The sequence below is a fragment of the Lontra canadensis genome, unplaced genomic scaffold, assembly GCF_010015895.1.
Source record: "Lontra canadensis isolate GAN:19392208 unplaced genomic scaffold, GSC_riverotter_1.0 scaffold23, whole genome shotgun sequence".
Taxonomy (NCBI): Eukaryota; Metazoa; Chordata; class Mammalia; order Carnivora; family Mustelidae; genus Lontra; species Lontra canadensis.
The window spans coordinates 13,614,698-13,632,269 of NW_022631017.1; the positions used below are offsets into that span (position 1 = coordinate 13,614,698).

Genomic DNA, 17,572 nt, shown 5'->3' on the forward strand with positions numbered 1-17,572 from the left:
GTGGTATAATTCATGTAAGAATCCCGGGGGACCAAAAATTGATTTTTCCCCCTTTATTTACCAATTTTCAAAATGAATTGGCTTGCTAATATCTGCTTATATGAAGACCAGTGACCAGTTAGGGTTGTGTTTTTTTATTGGTTTGGCTGTAATTGTCATTGCTGTTGCATTCAGATTTATTATGCGCTTATGGATCTAAACATACCTGATGCGTTTCAATCCATTTCAGTTTTTATTTTCATATGAAAGACCCTTCGAGTTGAGCTCTGTGTCCTTTTGACACAACCCTAATAGTGTTTTATTGCTTTCTTGCTCTTCTGTGTAACAAGATGTTCTAGGCTTGACTTGTCTTACATTTTCTGATCCAAATCTGTAATTAACCACTCCTCCAAAAACCATTATTTGTTTTTGTGGAAAATGATAATTTTAGATAGTTATCTGGACACCATATTGCTCACTGCCCCTGATTAGTATAGTGGAAGATTTTTAGTCCCCAAAATATATTCTCTAATATTTTCATGTGGGAAGATAGATATTTCCAGAAGTATTGATACTATTATTGCATTGCTCAGAAAACACTGCCTTGTCTCTGCTGTAACTAATTTCAGAAAGATCATATAAATAAAAATATTTCTGATCTGTTTTATTAAATGTGCCGTTGAAACAAAAAGCATCATTCTTCAAATAGTGAATACTTTCCAATAAACAGTCAGGACCAACCTCAGACAAATTACTTAACTTCTGAATCCAATTTAATGCTCTGAAAAATACTTTCTTCATAGGGCTATTAATAACAAAGCTATCATTCACTAAGTATTTCTTGGAAACCAGTCACTTTACGTATATTTTCTCACTTAATTCATATAGCATATTTTCAAATGAATAGTGTTTGACTCATTTTACGAACGAGTAAACTTTCCCAAGGTGACACAGCCAGTCAAATGGCAGAGTCAGTACCTTCACACAGGTCTTGTTGACTCCATGCTTTTAACCTAGAATACAGGCCGGCAAGTAAATGAGAGAATGAGTATATGGTGTCAGTGCCTGACCACTGGTGTTCAATGAAAAAATAGATGTCAGGTAACAGCAGTGGCCTTGGTAGATGTGTACTTGTCATTTGGGCTGAGAGGTGGGAGGGTGGACAGGAGAGAGGGGGCTGACCAGCTTTCTGCTTTACTAGGGTTTCTGGCCTATTGACACTTCTCTTGCTAATTTCCCATGCTGGTTCTAACCTATATGTCCACCATGACAGATGTTCTCATGTCAGAGCTCAAGGTCAGCCCTCAAGAGTTCAGGCTGGCACCTTCTGTCATGTTGTCTTTTGAATATGCTGAGCAAGTAGCAGGAGTCCAGAGGCAAGCCCACTTTGGCCTCTTCCCCTTACATCATGTGTCATTAGCTGCTACACAGCTCTTTGTTCAAAACAAAATTCATAAAACTGACAGATTCATCTGCTAATGTCAGGAGGCATCAGAGCCAATTACGGGAAACCTCCAAAAGGCAAGTAGGGTCACTTTTCACAAAATGGGATGAAGAAGAGGAAAATAGTCTTGTCATTAAAAAGGACAAATACATTTTCCTCCCAGAGGGCCCACCCAGGAAAATAGAGAGATTTGTACTAGCACATAGTTTTATTATGATTGCTTTGAATAATTTTAAATCGAAGCATTTGCCCCTCCCCATAGCCAGCCTATCATTAACCATTTTAAACTAGTGAGTGTATTTCCCACTGTAAGTGATCTCTTTATAAGGACAGAAAATTTAGGTACAAATTTTTTTGTTGTTTTTACATTCTTTTTTATGATTCTTTTATTATAAAAGATATAAAACTCATAAAAAATTTTTTGAGTTTTTACATTCTTTTTTATGATAACACAAAATTATATACGTTGTTTAACATCATCTGGAAAGGAGGCTAGTTGTTGGTTCGTTTTAATTTGAATTCAGACCTGGAGGATTCTGGGGTCTGGTTATTCTGAAATGTACCTAACGTGGACTCAAGTTCCTGAGCAAGGGAAGGCATTTCAATTTAGTTGTGTTTGAGGAAAATGTCCTGCAAAGACTTTGGGACATAGCCCCAACACTACTGTTACCTCACACCAACTGTGAGAATTTAAACCAAGTGAGAACGTTTAGGGTCCATCCAGGACTACCCCCTTTGCTGACACCAATTGCAAGTTCATAGGTGGGGAGTATCCCCCAAACCATATGCAGCTTCAGTAATTTGCTCAGACTCACAGAACTCACTGGAACTATTAGAGTCATGGTTACAGTTACTATAAGGAAGGGGTACAGGTTAAAAATCAACCAAGGGTAGAAGCACATAGAGCAAAATCCAGGTGAAGTACCAAGTCAAGAGCTTCCATTGTCTTCTCCTGGTGGGGTTAGGATTACTTTCCCAGCACCAATGTGTGAGAATATGGACAAAATATTGCCAACCAGGGAAATTCAGGAGACCCTCTGTGTTCAGGGTTTTTATGGGCGCTCCATTATGTAAGCATGATTCATTGCACATATGGCTGAACTCAATCTCCGGCCTCTGCAGGTGACCCAAATTCCCCGACTCTAACTCACATTGCTGGTGTTCTGGCATGGCCAGCCCGTCCCCTAAATGATATTGTTAGCCTAGGACAAATACCAGACCTCTTTTGAGACAAGGTAAAATTCTTTACTATACAACTACATTATGTAGGAAGCAGGGCATAAGGAAAGACCAGCTATGATAAATATCAAGACAATAATAACGTGAGCAACTTGCCAGGCACCATGTCAAGCATTTTACAAATAGTTCATTTAGTCCTAACAAATATTCAAGAAGGCAGGTCCACCTAGTAGCTCCAATGTGTAGATGAGAGATATTGATGTTTAGAGAGACACAGTTACAAAACAGAATCATACAGTCGGTGCCTGGGAGAGTCTCGTGTAGAACCCACCAGTGAATGGCTCCAGTGTCCTCCCTATGGCCCAAAGGGCAGACATGACTGCCACAGACACAACTTCAAAGGGCACCATTCTTCGTAACTTCTCTGAAACATCGGCCTCCTGGAGCTGAATAGCCCAGCAGCCCCAAGGGAAAGGCCCAGCCTCATAGACTCACTACCTAAGTCAAAAGAAAGGAATTACTAGTGAGACTTTTCAGAGGAAGAACCTGTGTGCATAGATAACTGCAGAAGATACACAAAGTGAAAATGGCCCCCAAGGAGTGGTTGTTCAACAAAAGGCGTAAACTGGACAGGAGTTTGAGGGGAGAAAGATGTACTCGGGTTACGTTTTAGTTGTTAGATTATATACATGAATAAAGGCGTTACAATTAGAAATGGGACAGAAGTGTTGGATTGTGTTTGACACTGCAGAACATTTTTAAGGTTTTCAGATTCTTCTTTCAATTATTCATAGTGACAGTGTTTAGTTATTCAAGCTGGTTTATTCTTTTTTTTTTTTAAGATTTTATTTATTTATTTGACAGAGAGAGATCACAAGTAGGCAGAACAGCAGGCAGAGAGAGAGAGGAAGAAGCAGGCTCCCAGCCAAGCAGAGAGCTGGATGCGGGGCTCGATTCCAGGACCCTGAGATCACGACCTGAGCTGAAGGCAGAGGCTTAACCCACTGAGCCACCCAGGTGCCCTTGTATACATGTTTTAAAGAATGTTTTAAATTCTGGCGGGGGCTCCTGTGTCATGATCTCAGGGTCCTGAGATCAAGCGCTGCCTGGGGCTCTCTGCTCAGCAGGGAGCCTTCTTCCACTGCGCCCCCAGTGCCTCTCTACTTGTGATCTCTGTCTGTCAAATAAATAAATAAGACATTTAAAAATAAATAAATAAATTCTGGGTGGGATTTACCTAGGGGAGGTGCTCAGATCTCATTCACTATTTTCTAAGAGGTCAAGCAACCAATACACAGGTATTGGTCAACAGAGTTTAATAGTGGGTACGTAGCTTTTGTGTATGGGTTTTTTTTTTTTATAAGACTTTATTTATTTATTTGACAGACAGAGATCACAAGTAGGCAGAGAGGCAGGCAGGGAGAGAGGAGGAAGCAGACTCCCTACTGAGCAGAGAGCCCAATGCGGGGCTTGATCCCAGGACCCTGGGATCATGACCTGAGCCGAAGGCAGAGGCCTTAACCCACTCAGCCCCACCCAGGTGCCCCTTGTGTATAGGTATTTAGATATCCTGAAAAGTGCTTTATTTGTTTATCTGCCTATGTGTCTTAACTGTCTGTATGATAAAAGTTAGGCAAACTTGCTGTCAATGTTTATATTGGTATGAAAAAGATGTTAGGAATTGTGTTTTCTAAGACACATCAGGACTAAAGAAGTTGGATATTTTGGAAAAGTGTACAGTATAAATGCACCACATGAAATCATATATCTTAGCTTTGTAAAAGATAACAACTTATGGGACGCTTGGGTGGCTTAGTCGGTTAAGCGTCTGCCTTCAGCTCAGGTCATGATCCCGGTGTCCTAGGATTGAGCCCCACGTCAGGCTCTCTGCTCTATGGGGAGTCTGCTTCTCCCTCTGCCCTTCCCCCCATTCTCTCTCTGTCACTCTGCACACTCTCTTTCTCAAATAAATCAACAAAATCTTTTTTTTTTTTTAAATGACAGCTTAAAAAAAAAAAAACCAAGAAAGAGAAGTTTTCTAAGATTTAAGTGATTTGGTTCATGTTAAAAATGGTAGCATACTCTGAGGCTTTTATTTTCATATTACAATTTGTAAATGTTTTCATCTCAGAAGAGGTAATAGATTGTGTTCATAATTAGAGCTCGAATGTTGGGTTTTAATTATCAATGCCAGAAATATAACTGTGAAAGAAGCAAAATAAACTTATTGTTAAGAAACCTATCCTGTGTGCAATCCCTTCTACATCATCTATACTTTTTTTTCTCTCATATTCAGCTTAAAGTAAGAGCTACCAGAACCTGATGTGATTAGGATTCATTTTTAGCTTTTGGATATTTTCCCAAAGTTTTATTAGGCATTTCTGGAAAACAGCCAGATGATTGAGCATATTTTAAAAGTGTTATTCAGCTCTCTTGCCTTAGTAATAAGATTTTACATTGTCCAACTTACTAGGAAAGACATCGTTGAGGAGACATAAACAAGAGAAGTGCTGAGGGGGACTGAGATGGGATGATGGAGAGCAGGTGCATCCATGCACAGCCTCCACTCTCCTGTCGAGTGGTGTGATCCAAAGGGTCAAGACATGGGTCTGGTCCAGGGGAGAGGCGTCAAAGACAAGGCCCTCAGCCTGTCTCCAGTTGGAACAAATGTCGTACACTGGCTTGGATGTGATCCAGAGTAAGAGACAGACAGGCATGTGTGGCCAGTGTCTTAATGAATAATTATGAGGGTTCACTATCCTGAGCTTCCTGTGTGCTGCATCTAACATGGTGATTTAGCCTGTCATGGGTGGCTGGAAGGGCACAAGGCTTTCAGAATCCTACCCATTGCCATGGTGTTTTGTGCACAGACCTTAGCTAGGTATTAGCTTATACACTTTATTCATACTGCCATTAATCAATGATACCCCATGAGATAGTTGTTATAATCCCTATTTTGTAGTAGCAGGATTGAGGTTCAAGGCCATTAACCAAGTTACTTAGTACCATATAGCAGAAGGCATTCGGTGCTCAAACCCAAGTCTGTTTGCTACCAAGCCAAAACATTGTCTCTTATGCTCTTTCCAATCTCACTGTCTGTTTCTAATAGTAAAAATGACTGAAAGAATATGAAACAAAGTTGAATCTTCATCATCTATCTTTTTTGTATTTCATCTTTACTCTCAGGTTCATATTATAAAGTACAACTGGTTACAGTCCTTTTTGTGAACAATTTATATTTCCATTTTCTTATTAGTGCATTTATTTTGTTCACTTTTCTCACAAAGAGAATTTTTTTAAGCTCTACATTCTAATACTACATTTTAGCTTTTAAAGATGAATCATTAAGACCTCCATCATTCCCCAGATTCACTGATTGATACTTAAACACTTCCATTTAGAGTTCTGGTAAAGAAAGATGGTGTTATGGTTCCATTTGTGAGACAAAGAGGGGTCCATTTGAGTAAGGGTCTCAACCCCTGTGTAGAGGCTTTGCTCTTGCTTGCAGACTCTCCGTGCAAACCATGCTGGGTTCTGTTCTTGCATAAGAACGCCATGAAGGATCACACCACCCATGAGAACCCTTAATGAAAGTGTCCCAAGAATAATGCAGCTTCTTATTCCCTGAGCCGATCTACCTCTGGTGCTTTCTTGCAGTACTGTTATTCTTGACCCAGACTACCACTGTGGGTGAACAAGAACACTATGAATCAAAGGTCTCTGTTTTCTAGACACCGCCATGAATGTGCGCCATGGTTTTGTTCAAAAGTTCTCTCCTCTTTCATTTAGCATGTATTCACCGTCACCTTGCCCCACCCCATGTGTGACCACTGCTACTATGCCTGAAGCTTTAGCAAGTAGTACAGCATAAAACAGTAATTCTTGTAATTAGAGTTTTTTAAGCAATAGAAATGACTTTAAAACTTATTTTACATTTCATAAGGGGAATTTCGTCATGGGCTTAGATCAGGCAGGGAGACACCAAATCCTTGATACTGACTTGCTGGTGGTCAGACACATCATCATCCCTAAACTGCTACAGGAGCTGCATTGCTGAGTGTTGGCAATATGGGGGGGCTCCATGCACATCAGCTTCAGTGTGATGGGCACCCCCAGGAGTTAGCTGAGGGGCACTGAAGGGTGAGTAGGGACAGGTAGGTCATGAAAGAGAAATGAGAAGTGTGACTCCTGAGGACAATGCCACAGTACAAATCAGGGAGGCAAAACTGTACAGGACTAATGAGTATGAAGCCTAGGGCCTGATTGTCATGAGTCCAGATCCTGGCTTATGTGTGTGACCTTTCAGGCAAGTTACTTAACTCCTCTGGGCCTTGGTCTTGTCATCTGCAAATGGGGTTAATAGCAATGTCTACTATATGGTGTTATGATTAGGATTAGGAAAGTTAATATTTGTAATGCATGTAGATACTGCCTGATACAGAGTAAGCATCAGAGAAGTTTTTTGTTACTAAAATTCTAAACCACTTTTAATTGATCGTGCTGTTGGTGCTTAGTAAAATTCAATATGAATGATGTGATAAAGATTGTCAGTAATTCCCTTCCCTGTTCTTAATTAGTAAAGTAGTTATTGTTTCTAGAATGCTGTTACTTGAAATCAGGGTAACTTTCCTGGCCACGCTGTTCCTAATAGAGAAAAATTGGAAACAGCTTAGATGTCTCTTAGTGGGAGACTGGATAAATTGTGGCATATTCAGAGAGTATGAGAATATGCAGTGTTTAAAATAAATGAGTTAGCTCTACACAAAACAATAGGGATACATTTCTAAAACAATATTAAACATTAAAAAAAGAAGAACCTAGAAGAATGACATCTACAGTATATAAAGTAAATTTTTATTTAAAGTTTAAAAACATACCAAAGGAAGTTAAATCCTATTTTGGATACAAACATAACTAGGAAATGTATAACAAAAACACAAACATGAAGGAACCACAACAATATCAAGACAGTGATGTGCGGAAGGAGGAAAGGGAATAGAATCTGGCAAGAGCAGAAGGGGAGCTTCAGTTTTATCTTAAACATTTCTTCCTCAGGAAAAAAAAAACAATATTTATGAAGCAAATATGGCAAAATGTTAACATCTATTAAATCAGATTGCAGGTTACCTTATTATAATATTCTCTAATAATTTTATTTATATTTGAACATATTGATAATAAAAATAATAATTAACAGAATGCATGCAAATGGCAAACTGTAATTCTAAAGTTTCCACCCATGGATTTTATTACTCCTTCAGTTAATTTAAAAAAAAAAAGAATTTCAAAACATTAACATACCACCAGTTGTGCTGGTGTTTCTTATGGATGGCCCTATTTTATTAGATTTAGGGAGCGTTTTGGCACAAAGGCTGTAAAGAATGCATTTTCATTATTTTAGAAAGAATTTTAATGACCTGTTGTACATCAGTGTTAATAAGAATCATGTAGATAAATCCCTAAGCAGTCATTCTTAGGGCTGGATATTTTGCTCAGCCAAAAATACAAAAGTGCTCTCTTGCCTTCCTGGATAATTTTGCTGTGCAAGGATGTTGTATGTTTTCTGGTGCTTCAAATCAAACAATATGGAACAATATGGAACATATATTTAGGTGTTTTGCTTTGCAGACTTTTGCAGCAGAACAGCAAGTCAACTAATCATTCCTTTGAATCTATGTAATGAATTAAACTTTGAATATGTTATTGATTGGTAGAACAAACAGCACCATGACCCAGATTTTCAGTCTTACATCATTGAGATGTGGCTGGTATGCTCCGAGTTTGGCAACTGTCTGTTCATTGTGTAAATTAACTGGGACAATGACCTGTAACTATAGAATTGCAGCTTTGTAGTTAAATATGCCATCGACCTTTTTATGTCCTATGTATAGTATGTCATGTGTAAAATGGTCACCAAATTAATTGTGTCAGATGTTGTCTACATTCTAACTGGAAAACAATTTTCATTGTCCGGAACATGAATGTTTATAGTAGATATATTTTAAGTACCTCAATTTCGATCTACTTAGCATTGCTGAGATTATTAAACATGAAATTTATTCATACATTTTGTATTAGTTATTGACCACTTACTATGTATTTTTGGATCCTAGAGATAAAGTGATGACCAAGGTAATGCTACTGTCTTCAAATTGTTAATAATCTAATGAGTAATAGGGTCAAGAAAACAGGTAATTATAATACAGTGAGATTAGTATTGTATGTGGGTAAGCAAAGGGTGTTAAAGAAGCATATTACAGGGAAATCCAGCCCTAGGAAGACCAAGGAAGGCTCCCTGGTGTTAGTGTCTATGCTCATCTTTCATTTGGAGACTGGAAGAAAAACAGTCCAAGCAGAGGAATCAGCACAGGGAAAAGCCCAGAGACAAGACAAGGAAAAGCATACTTCAGGCCAGATGTTCAGGTGTTTCTTTGGTATGAAGAGCATTCACTACTTTGTGTTATATCTGAAATTCCTAGCGCAGGTCATCCTGAGGATAACCACTGGACATCAACCATTTGAAAGTCCTAAGTTTGATCTTCAGCCCAATGCCCAGGCTCCACCCAAAGCCAACTACACTATAATTTTGACTGTCTGGTCCCAAGCATTGAGATTTTAAAAAATCTCTCAAGAAGGGGCGCCTGGGTGGCTCAGTGGGTTAAAGCCTCTGCCTTCAGCTCAGGTCATGATCCCAGGGTCCTGGGATCCAGCCCCGCATCGGGCTCTCTGCTCGCAGCAGGGAGCCTGCTTCCCCCTCTCTCTCTGCCTGCCTCTCTGCCTACTTGTGATCTCTCTCTCCCTGTCAAATAAATAGATAAAATCTTTAAAAAAAAATCTCTCAAGAAGATGGGAATATTCAATCAGGTGGCAAATCACGAATTTACAAGGTAAATCTTGAGAGGTGTGTTGATTGATCAAATGTGTAGGCAGATAAAAAAGGCAGAAATGCTGTGCAAGGGTGCTGTCAAAATGAGCTGGCTATAACAAAATGACCTTGGGGATCGCATCCACTGGCTATGAATCTCAGTGCAAAACACAAGAAATGTGACTCATATACTAGAGCTGACTCTTGAGGTACTCAAAGAAATAGCACTTCACACTTTTTTTCAGCTCAATTATTTGTCCATTCCAAAACACTTCACTAATCCTTATTATATGTCAGTATGCTTAGGGCATTGGATACATATATGAGTAGGACATTGATGTCTTATCAACCCCAAACTCTCAGTTTTGTGAAGAGAAAATTTCTAAGTAGTCACAATCATGTGAAAGGATACACATTGCCAAGGGGGCAGTGACAGCAGACAAAATGGCAGAGAATAGCTAAATTTTGTAGGATCAACAGGAATTAACAATTCACCAAGTCAGAAAGATTTTTAGTGTACTTGGAGCAAATGTTGTGAGAAGTGTGGCTCCCAAAATGAGGCTTGAAAACTGGGTTAGCTACCAAAGGTCCAGAGACCTCCTTCTCCTTGTTGCCAACCAGGCACAGCCCAGACTCCGACATTCTCTATGTAGCTGGAAAGATTTGTTTTACAAGTTTATGTAAGGTTGAAAAGGTCTTCACCTCATATCATGGTCACTCGAATAAGACCAGTGGTAGAAATTAGGAGTTCAAAGTCCTGAGAGTGGCTCAGACAGGCAAGGATGTGGAGTTTGTTGAGGTTCTTGAGAACCAGCTTAAGCACAGCTAAAATACTAGAAGTGTGTGTCACTGGGGAAGCCAACCTCTAAGATAACCTCCAATGATCTCTGCCTCCTGAGAGTCACACCCTTACAAAATTCTCTTCCTTGAATATAGGTTGAACTTGTTGACCCTCCTTTAAAGAAGAGAATAGAGGAGAAGTCCCATTTCTGATGATAAGTTATTAAAAAAAAAACATGTACTTTTCCTCTCCCCTGCACTTTGTCTCCCTTGCCCCCAGTGCTCCTCCTGGGTGAAATCAACTGCCATGTCTTCAGGCAGGCCCTTGAGGTAAGGACTGAGGCCTGCTAATAGCCATGCTGAGTGAGTTTAGAAGGAGATCCCTCCCCAGTCAGACCTTCAGATGCGACTATATCCATGGATGACAACTTGACTGCAGCTTATTGAGACAGCTTGAATCAGAGACACTCGGTTAAGCTGTGTCCAGACTCTTGACCCACAAAACAAGGAGGTAATAGTTGCTTATTGTTTTAAGCAGCAGTGTTTTAGGATAATTTGTTGTGCAGCAATCATAATGGATACAGTCACTATTCACTCAGTTTCTGCAGATCCCATACTTCTTTGAAGACCTCACAGCTTGACTCCAGAGAGCTGTTATTATTAACAATTATGATTTCCCCTTGAGAAAATAGATTTCTTTCTGGCTTGAAAGATGTAAAAATACAGATGAAAAGCTAAGGGATTCAAAATCTGTTCTGATGTTATAAACTTAAGAGGCAAGATGGTGAAGATTATGGTTGGGGGCAATATTCAAACCATGATCCTATGGCTCTTGTCCATCCGAGACCCTCTATTTTAATTCTTTCCCATCACCCACACCCCACCAGAATATAATGTTCAAAGCATGTAATGTTCAAAGCTGGGCAAGCACTCAGAATGGCATCTGGGAGTCTAACTGCAGATGTGCTGTCAAGCATAGGCCTTTGTCCATTGGCCTACCCTCATTTTGTTTCTTTCTATTTTACCACAATACTGAAGTTTAGAATGATTTGGACTTTGTGTGTGTTTATGCAGCCTTTCTGGTATACCTGTCCTTTTATTTTTACATTATATGACTTTTCTTCATCAGATGTTCATGAGAAAAATGCCTTTCATGGTGAACTAAAAACCTACTTAGTCTTATTCTGGTATAAAAACCAATTTGAAAGCCAAAGTCTACAATGAAGACTATTAGCTAAGTAAAAACATGTCAATCTTTGACACAATTCATTTGTTTAATTGAACATTTGTTAAGGAACAAGAAAAATATAGAGTACAACAATAATTTAGAATCCTTCTAAAATACAGTTTATATTTCAGAACCTAACCCATTTCTTCTCACCTTTATGACACAGGAGAAGAAAACCTCCTGGCAATTTTACGACGAAGATGGTGGAAATATATGATCCTGGGACTCATCGACCTGGAAGCAAATTATCTGGTGGTCAAGGCTTACCAGTACACGACTCTGACCAGTATTCAGGTACTGGAGGATCTTATGTCTTTCTCACCCTCCTCAGTTTCCAGATGTAGTTTGCTTTCAGTTTAGTCACCTGGAAATCTAAATACTTCTCTAAAGGTTTTGCAAGAGGGAAATTGGGTATTTAAAAATTAACTTGTGCATTATTTCCATGTCTTATTAATTTTTCTTAATTCAAATGTAATTGGATATCTTTTTCCTCTTTGTTCTTATTAGACTGTAACTATTGAAAATGTAGGAAAATATTTTCTAGCTATGAATACTACCAACTAATCTTATGTCAGTAGGAGAGTTATTAATAGGCATAAAAACAGAGCCATTTTAAACACAACTTAAAACATCTTAGAACACGTTAATGGACTTTGATTAAGTAATCAGTGCTTAATATTCTTTTCTTTTAGCTTTCTTTAATGAGGAGATTTTGCAACCGGAAGGGACAGAATCTTTCCTAAAAGAACAAGATACAAATTCTTAAATAGTGTTATTCACGAAGATAGCCACTCTGTCCTCCCTTCCTCCCTCTCCTTTTCTTTTAGGCACATGGGTGTGTGTACACACACACACACACACACACACACACAAACACAATTGCAAGTTTAAACTTAGGTTCTCACAACTTTCACCAGACACCATTTCCATTCTTCATTATACCATAAATGATACACTTGACCATTTTTTTCACCGTCATTTATGGCCATATTATGAATTTTATAGCATTCCAAGGCTCTGGGATGAAAACAAAATATTACTCACGTATGTTATATCTTACTTAGACTTGATACCACAACAACATTCCTGCCATTCAAATAATTTACTTGGAAAAACAATAACAAAAATGCAGACTCAAGCAAGCAGACCAACCACCTAAACATATTTAGATTGTGTAGATTGAATGGGAAGTTGTCTAAGCTGGAATGAGATGGGGCTGCAGGCTTCCTCCTGCATGCCCAGTGAGACAGAAAGGATGCTTGTCTACTTAAACCCATTGAAAAGAAGTCCAGAGCCCTTATACTAATTGGACCACAATGACAGCAGGGGAATGCTGTGAGCTAATTGGCTTAAAGTTGGACTTCCCAACCCAATACAGGATGAGATTTCTGATTGTCTCAGACTCATGTTTTTCAGGAGTACTACTGGCATTTTGGGTGGGGCAATTTTTCATGATTTGGGTCCCTTTCCTACTTTATTGGTCATTTCACATTCTTAGCTTCTGTCCACTAAAAGCTAATAGCGTCTTTTTCAGCCTTATAACAACTAAAAGTGTCCCTGTGGATTTCCAAATGCCCTCTGGCAGGGGAGTACCATCTCTGCTTTGAGGGTTACTGGCTCACCAGTCAACACTCACTCATGGCGTCAGAATGGGATCAATCCCACTAATCACATGTCACCCACTGCAGGAGGAGAAAGGTGAATAAATGATGGGAAATCAGCTACATGCCCCCATACTCAGCTTCACTCCCACTCACTTCAATGAGACCCACAACAGAAATAGGTATCTCTCTTCTGTGCTCCCATGGCACTTTATTTGTTAGCTCTGTCTACAGTCTGTCTTACTGAAGAATGATGTTTGAATATTCCTACCTACTCCACCCAACTGTGAGTTCTTTCATAGCAAGGGTAATTTCTTGTTCACCTCCGAATTTCTAGTACCTACTAGAAAACCCAGCACATGCCAGGTACTCAATAAATGTTTAAAGAAGTTAATTCAATTGCATTGATTTCCACTGTTTGGGGGCACAGAAATTCCCAGCAGTTCTCTACCTAAATGTAGAGGCCTCCAGAATGTCTTTACAGATAGGGCAGGAGAAGGAAGAGACAAATGTTAGCTTTGTGGCAGAGCTGAGCCCATTAGCCCAGAGCCAAAAACTGTAAGTGAGCCTGGGGAGAATGAAGAGGAGATGTTCTTCTTTGAAAGTATAGTTGGCTTCTGTGGGGTTTTTGTTTGTTTGTTTGTTTTAAACCATTGTAAAGTCACAACTTTCTTAAGTTCTATGGAGCTTTTTTGAAAAAAAATTTTTTTTCAATTTTCCTTTCTCTTTCTTTCTTTTCGTTTTGGAACAGTGGCAATTTATTCTTAACAACTGGTCTCATGGTCTTTAGGTGTTTAGTTCAACCCATGTCGTACCCCACCATCCTGATCCATCCTGCTACCTCTCTCAAATTCGTTCTTCAGTGCCTATTTTAATGTTCCATTCTATGAAAAGTTTATCTTAATTCTTTAGCGAGAAAGAAAAATAATAATTCTACTGGAATATCAATTGGTCTTCATTGTAATTTACTGAGCAAGGAATAGTGAAAAGTAAAAAAGCAAGTTGAATCTAACAATTTTAGAATGACTTTGCCATGTACAACAAATAAACCTATTAAATAATAATAAATGGTCAGAACAGAAGGCATTTGTTCTGGAACCATGTCTGTACAGCTATTTAGTAATTTAATTTTGTTTACTCATTGGAAATCAGTAGAACTAACAAGTGCTGATAATTTTTCCTTATTTCTATAAATATTAATTCAGCTTTTAATATGTGTTTAGCTTTTACTCATATTAATCAATAAGGAAAATATATTAATTAAGCCTCTGAGAAATGAGCTAGTTATTGCAAGTGACATAAAGAGAAATGAATAAGCCTTGCCCTCCAGAAACATATGAATTGATAAAGAGCATAAGAGGCAAAAATCTATCAATAGCAATGCCAAGTACCGCAAGAGAACAGATGCCTAAGTGCTACAGTTTCCAAAGAAGGCAGAGATGATGTTTATTTCCAAAGACCAAGAAAGTACCCATTCATATGAGTCTATAAGATTAGATAAAATGGAGAGAAGATAAAATGTGGGTATAGATTTGCACATGGGATGAAGAGCATGACAGAAGCGTGGGGGCAGGAAACCCAATGAATATGATTGGGGAGCAGTTATTCCAGTTTGGTTCATCCAGTCACTAAAAAAATAATTATTTAATAATTCTATGTTCAAGACATTTTATTAAGTGGTGAATAAAGTTGCAAGCAAAAATAGATACAAGCTGTATTCTCATGGAACTTTTAGTCAAATAGGGAAAGCAGCATTTGGTCAAATAATCAAATGAATAGATGTATAGTTTTAATGAAGGATAAGCATTCTAAAGGAAAGCAACACAGTTCTATGAGAATGGCTGTCAAACCAACCTGACTTCAACTGGCAAGTTGGGGAAGGTTTTCCCCTGAAGAATTGATAGTGGAAATGAAGTCTGAAAGAGTAGTGGAAGAAATAGATGTATTCCCGGAAACTTGAAAACTACCAAGACTGAAACAGGAAGAAATAGACAATCTGAACAGACCCCCCAGCCAATAAGGAAATTGAAGCAGTAATCAAAAATCTCCCAACAAACAAGAGCCCAGGGCCAGATGGCTTCCCAGGGGAATTCTCCCAAATATTTAAAGAAGAAATAATACCTATTCTATTGAAGCTGTTTCAAAAAAAAAAAAAAAAATAGAAATAGAAGGAAAAATTCCAAATTCATTCTATGAAGCCAGCATTACCCTGATCCCAAAATGAGACAAAGACCCCATTAAAAAGGAGAATTACAGACCAATATACCTGATGAGCATGGATGCCAAAATACTCAATAAGATCCTAGCCAATAGGATCCAACAGGGCACTAAAAGGATCATTCACCACTACCAGGTGGGATTTATTCCTGGGATGCAAGGGTGGTTCAACATTCAGAAATCAATGAACGTGATAGAGTACATTAATAAAAGAAAATATAAGAACCATATAATCTTTTCAATTGATGCAGAAAAAGCATTTGATAAAATAAAAGCATCCTTTTCTGATTCAAACTCTTCAAAGTATAGGGATAGAGGGACCATACCTCAACATCATAAAAACATCTATGAAAAGCCCACAGTGAATATCATTCTCAATGGGGAAAAACTGAGAGCTTTTACTTTAAGGTCAGGAGACAACAGCAATGCCAACTATCACCATTATTGTTCAACATAGTACTAGAAGTCCTAGCCTCAGCAATCAGACAGCAAAAAGAAATAAAAGGCATTCAGACTGGCAAAGAAGTCAAACTCTCTCTCATTGCAAATGACATGATACTCCATCCACAAATTACTAGAACTCATACAACAATTCAGCAATGTGGCAGGATACAAAATCAATGCACAGAAATCAGTTGCATTTCTATATACTAACAATGTAACTAAAGAAAGAGAAATTAAGGAATTGATTCCATTTGTAATAGCACCAAAAACCATAAGATACCTAGGAATAAACCTAACCAAAGAGGTAAAGGAGCTATATTCTAGAAACTACAGAATACTTTGAAAGAAATTGAGGAAGACACAAAAAGATGGAAAAACATTCCATGCTCATGGATTGGAAGAATAAAGATTGTTAAACTATCTATGCTGCCCAGAGCAATCTACACTTTCAATGCAATCCCTATCAAAATACCATTGACATTTTTCACAGAGCTGGAATGAACAATCCTAAAATCTGTATGGAACCAGAAAAGACCCTGAATTGCCAGGGGAGTCCTGAAAAAGAAAACCAAAGCTGGGAGCATCACGATGCCTGACTTCAAGTTCTGTTACAAAGTTGTGATCATCAAGACAGCATGGTATTGGCACAAAAACAGACACACAGATCATTAGAACAGAATAGAGACCCCCAAAATGGACCCTCAACTCTACAGTCAAATAATTTTCAACAAATCAGGAAAGAATATCCAATCAAAAAAAGAGTCTCTTCAATAAATTGGATAGCCACATGCAGAAAAATGAAACTAGACCGTTCTCTTACACAATACACGAAGATAAATTCAAAATGGATGAAAGACCTCAATGTAAAATAGGAATTCATTCAAATCCTGGAGGAGAACATAGGCAGTAACCTCTTTGATGTCAGCCACAGCAACTTCTTTCAAGACACATCTTTAAAAGTAAAACTGAACTTTTGGGACTTCATCATGTTAAAATGCTTCTGTACAGCAAAGGAAAGAGTCAACAAAACTAAGAGGCAATGGGAGAGGAATGGGAGAAGATATTTGCAAATGACATTACATATAAAGGGCTGGTATCCAAGATCTATAAAGAACTTATCAAATTCAGTACCCAAAAAGTAAAAATCCAGTCAAGAAATGGGCAGAAGACATGAACAGACACTTCACCAAAGAAGACATCTAAATGGCCAACAGACCTATGAAAAAATGCTCAACATGACTAGCCATTAGGGAAATACAAATCAAAACCACAGTGAGATACCACTTTACACCAGTTAAAAGGAAAAATTAACAAGACAGGAAACAACAAATGTTGGCAAGGATGTGGAGAAAGGGAAACTCTCTTACACTGTTGGTGACAATGCAAGCTGGTATAGACAGTTTGGAAAACAGTATAGGGTTCCTCAAAAAGTTAAAAATTGAGAAACCCTACAACCCAGAAATTGCACTACTATGTATTTACCCCAAAGATACAGATGTAGTATAAAGAAGGGACACCTGCACTCCAATGTTTATAACAGCAATGTCCACAATAGGCAAACTGTGGAAGGAGCCAAGATGTCTTTCAGCAGATGAATGGATAATAAAGATGTGGTTTATATATACAATGGAATATCATTTATCCATCAGAAAGGATAAATACTACCATTTGCATCAACAAAGATGGAACTGGAGGGGATTATGCTAAGCGAAGTAAGTCAAAAAGAGAAAGACAATTATCATATGGTTTCACTAATATGTGGAACATAAGGAATAATGCAGAGGACCACAAAGAAAGGGAGGCAAAACTAAATGGGAAGAAATCAAAGAGGGAGA

At 38.4% G+C, this 17,572-nt stretch overlaps 1 protein-coding gene across 1 annotated transcript in view; it reads left to right on the forward strand.

The window, feature by feature from the left end:
- Positions 1-17,572, forward strand: part of SLC35F1 (solute carrier family 35 member F1) — a 385,982-nt gene that overhangs the window by 301,390 nt on the left and 67,020 nt on the right. The window contains exon 3 of the mRNA XM_032862394.1: positions 11,642-11,769. Coding sequence (XP_032718285.1) covers positions 11,642-11,769 — 128 coding nt within the window. The remainder of the gene's footprint in view (positions 1-11,641; positions 11,770-17,572) is intronic.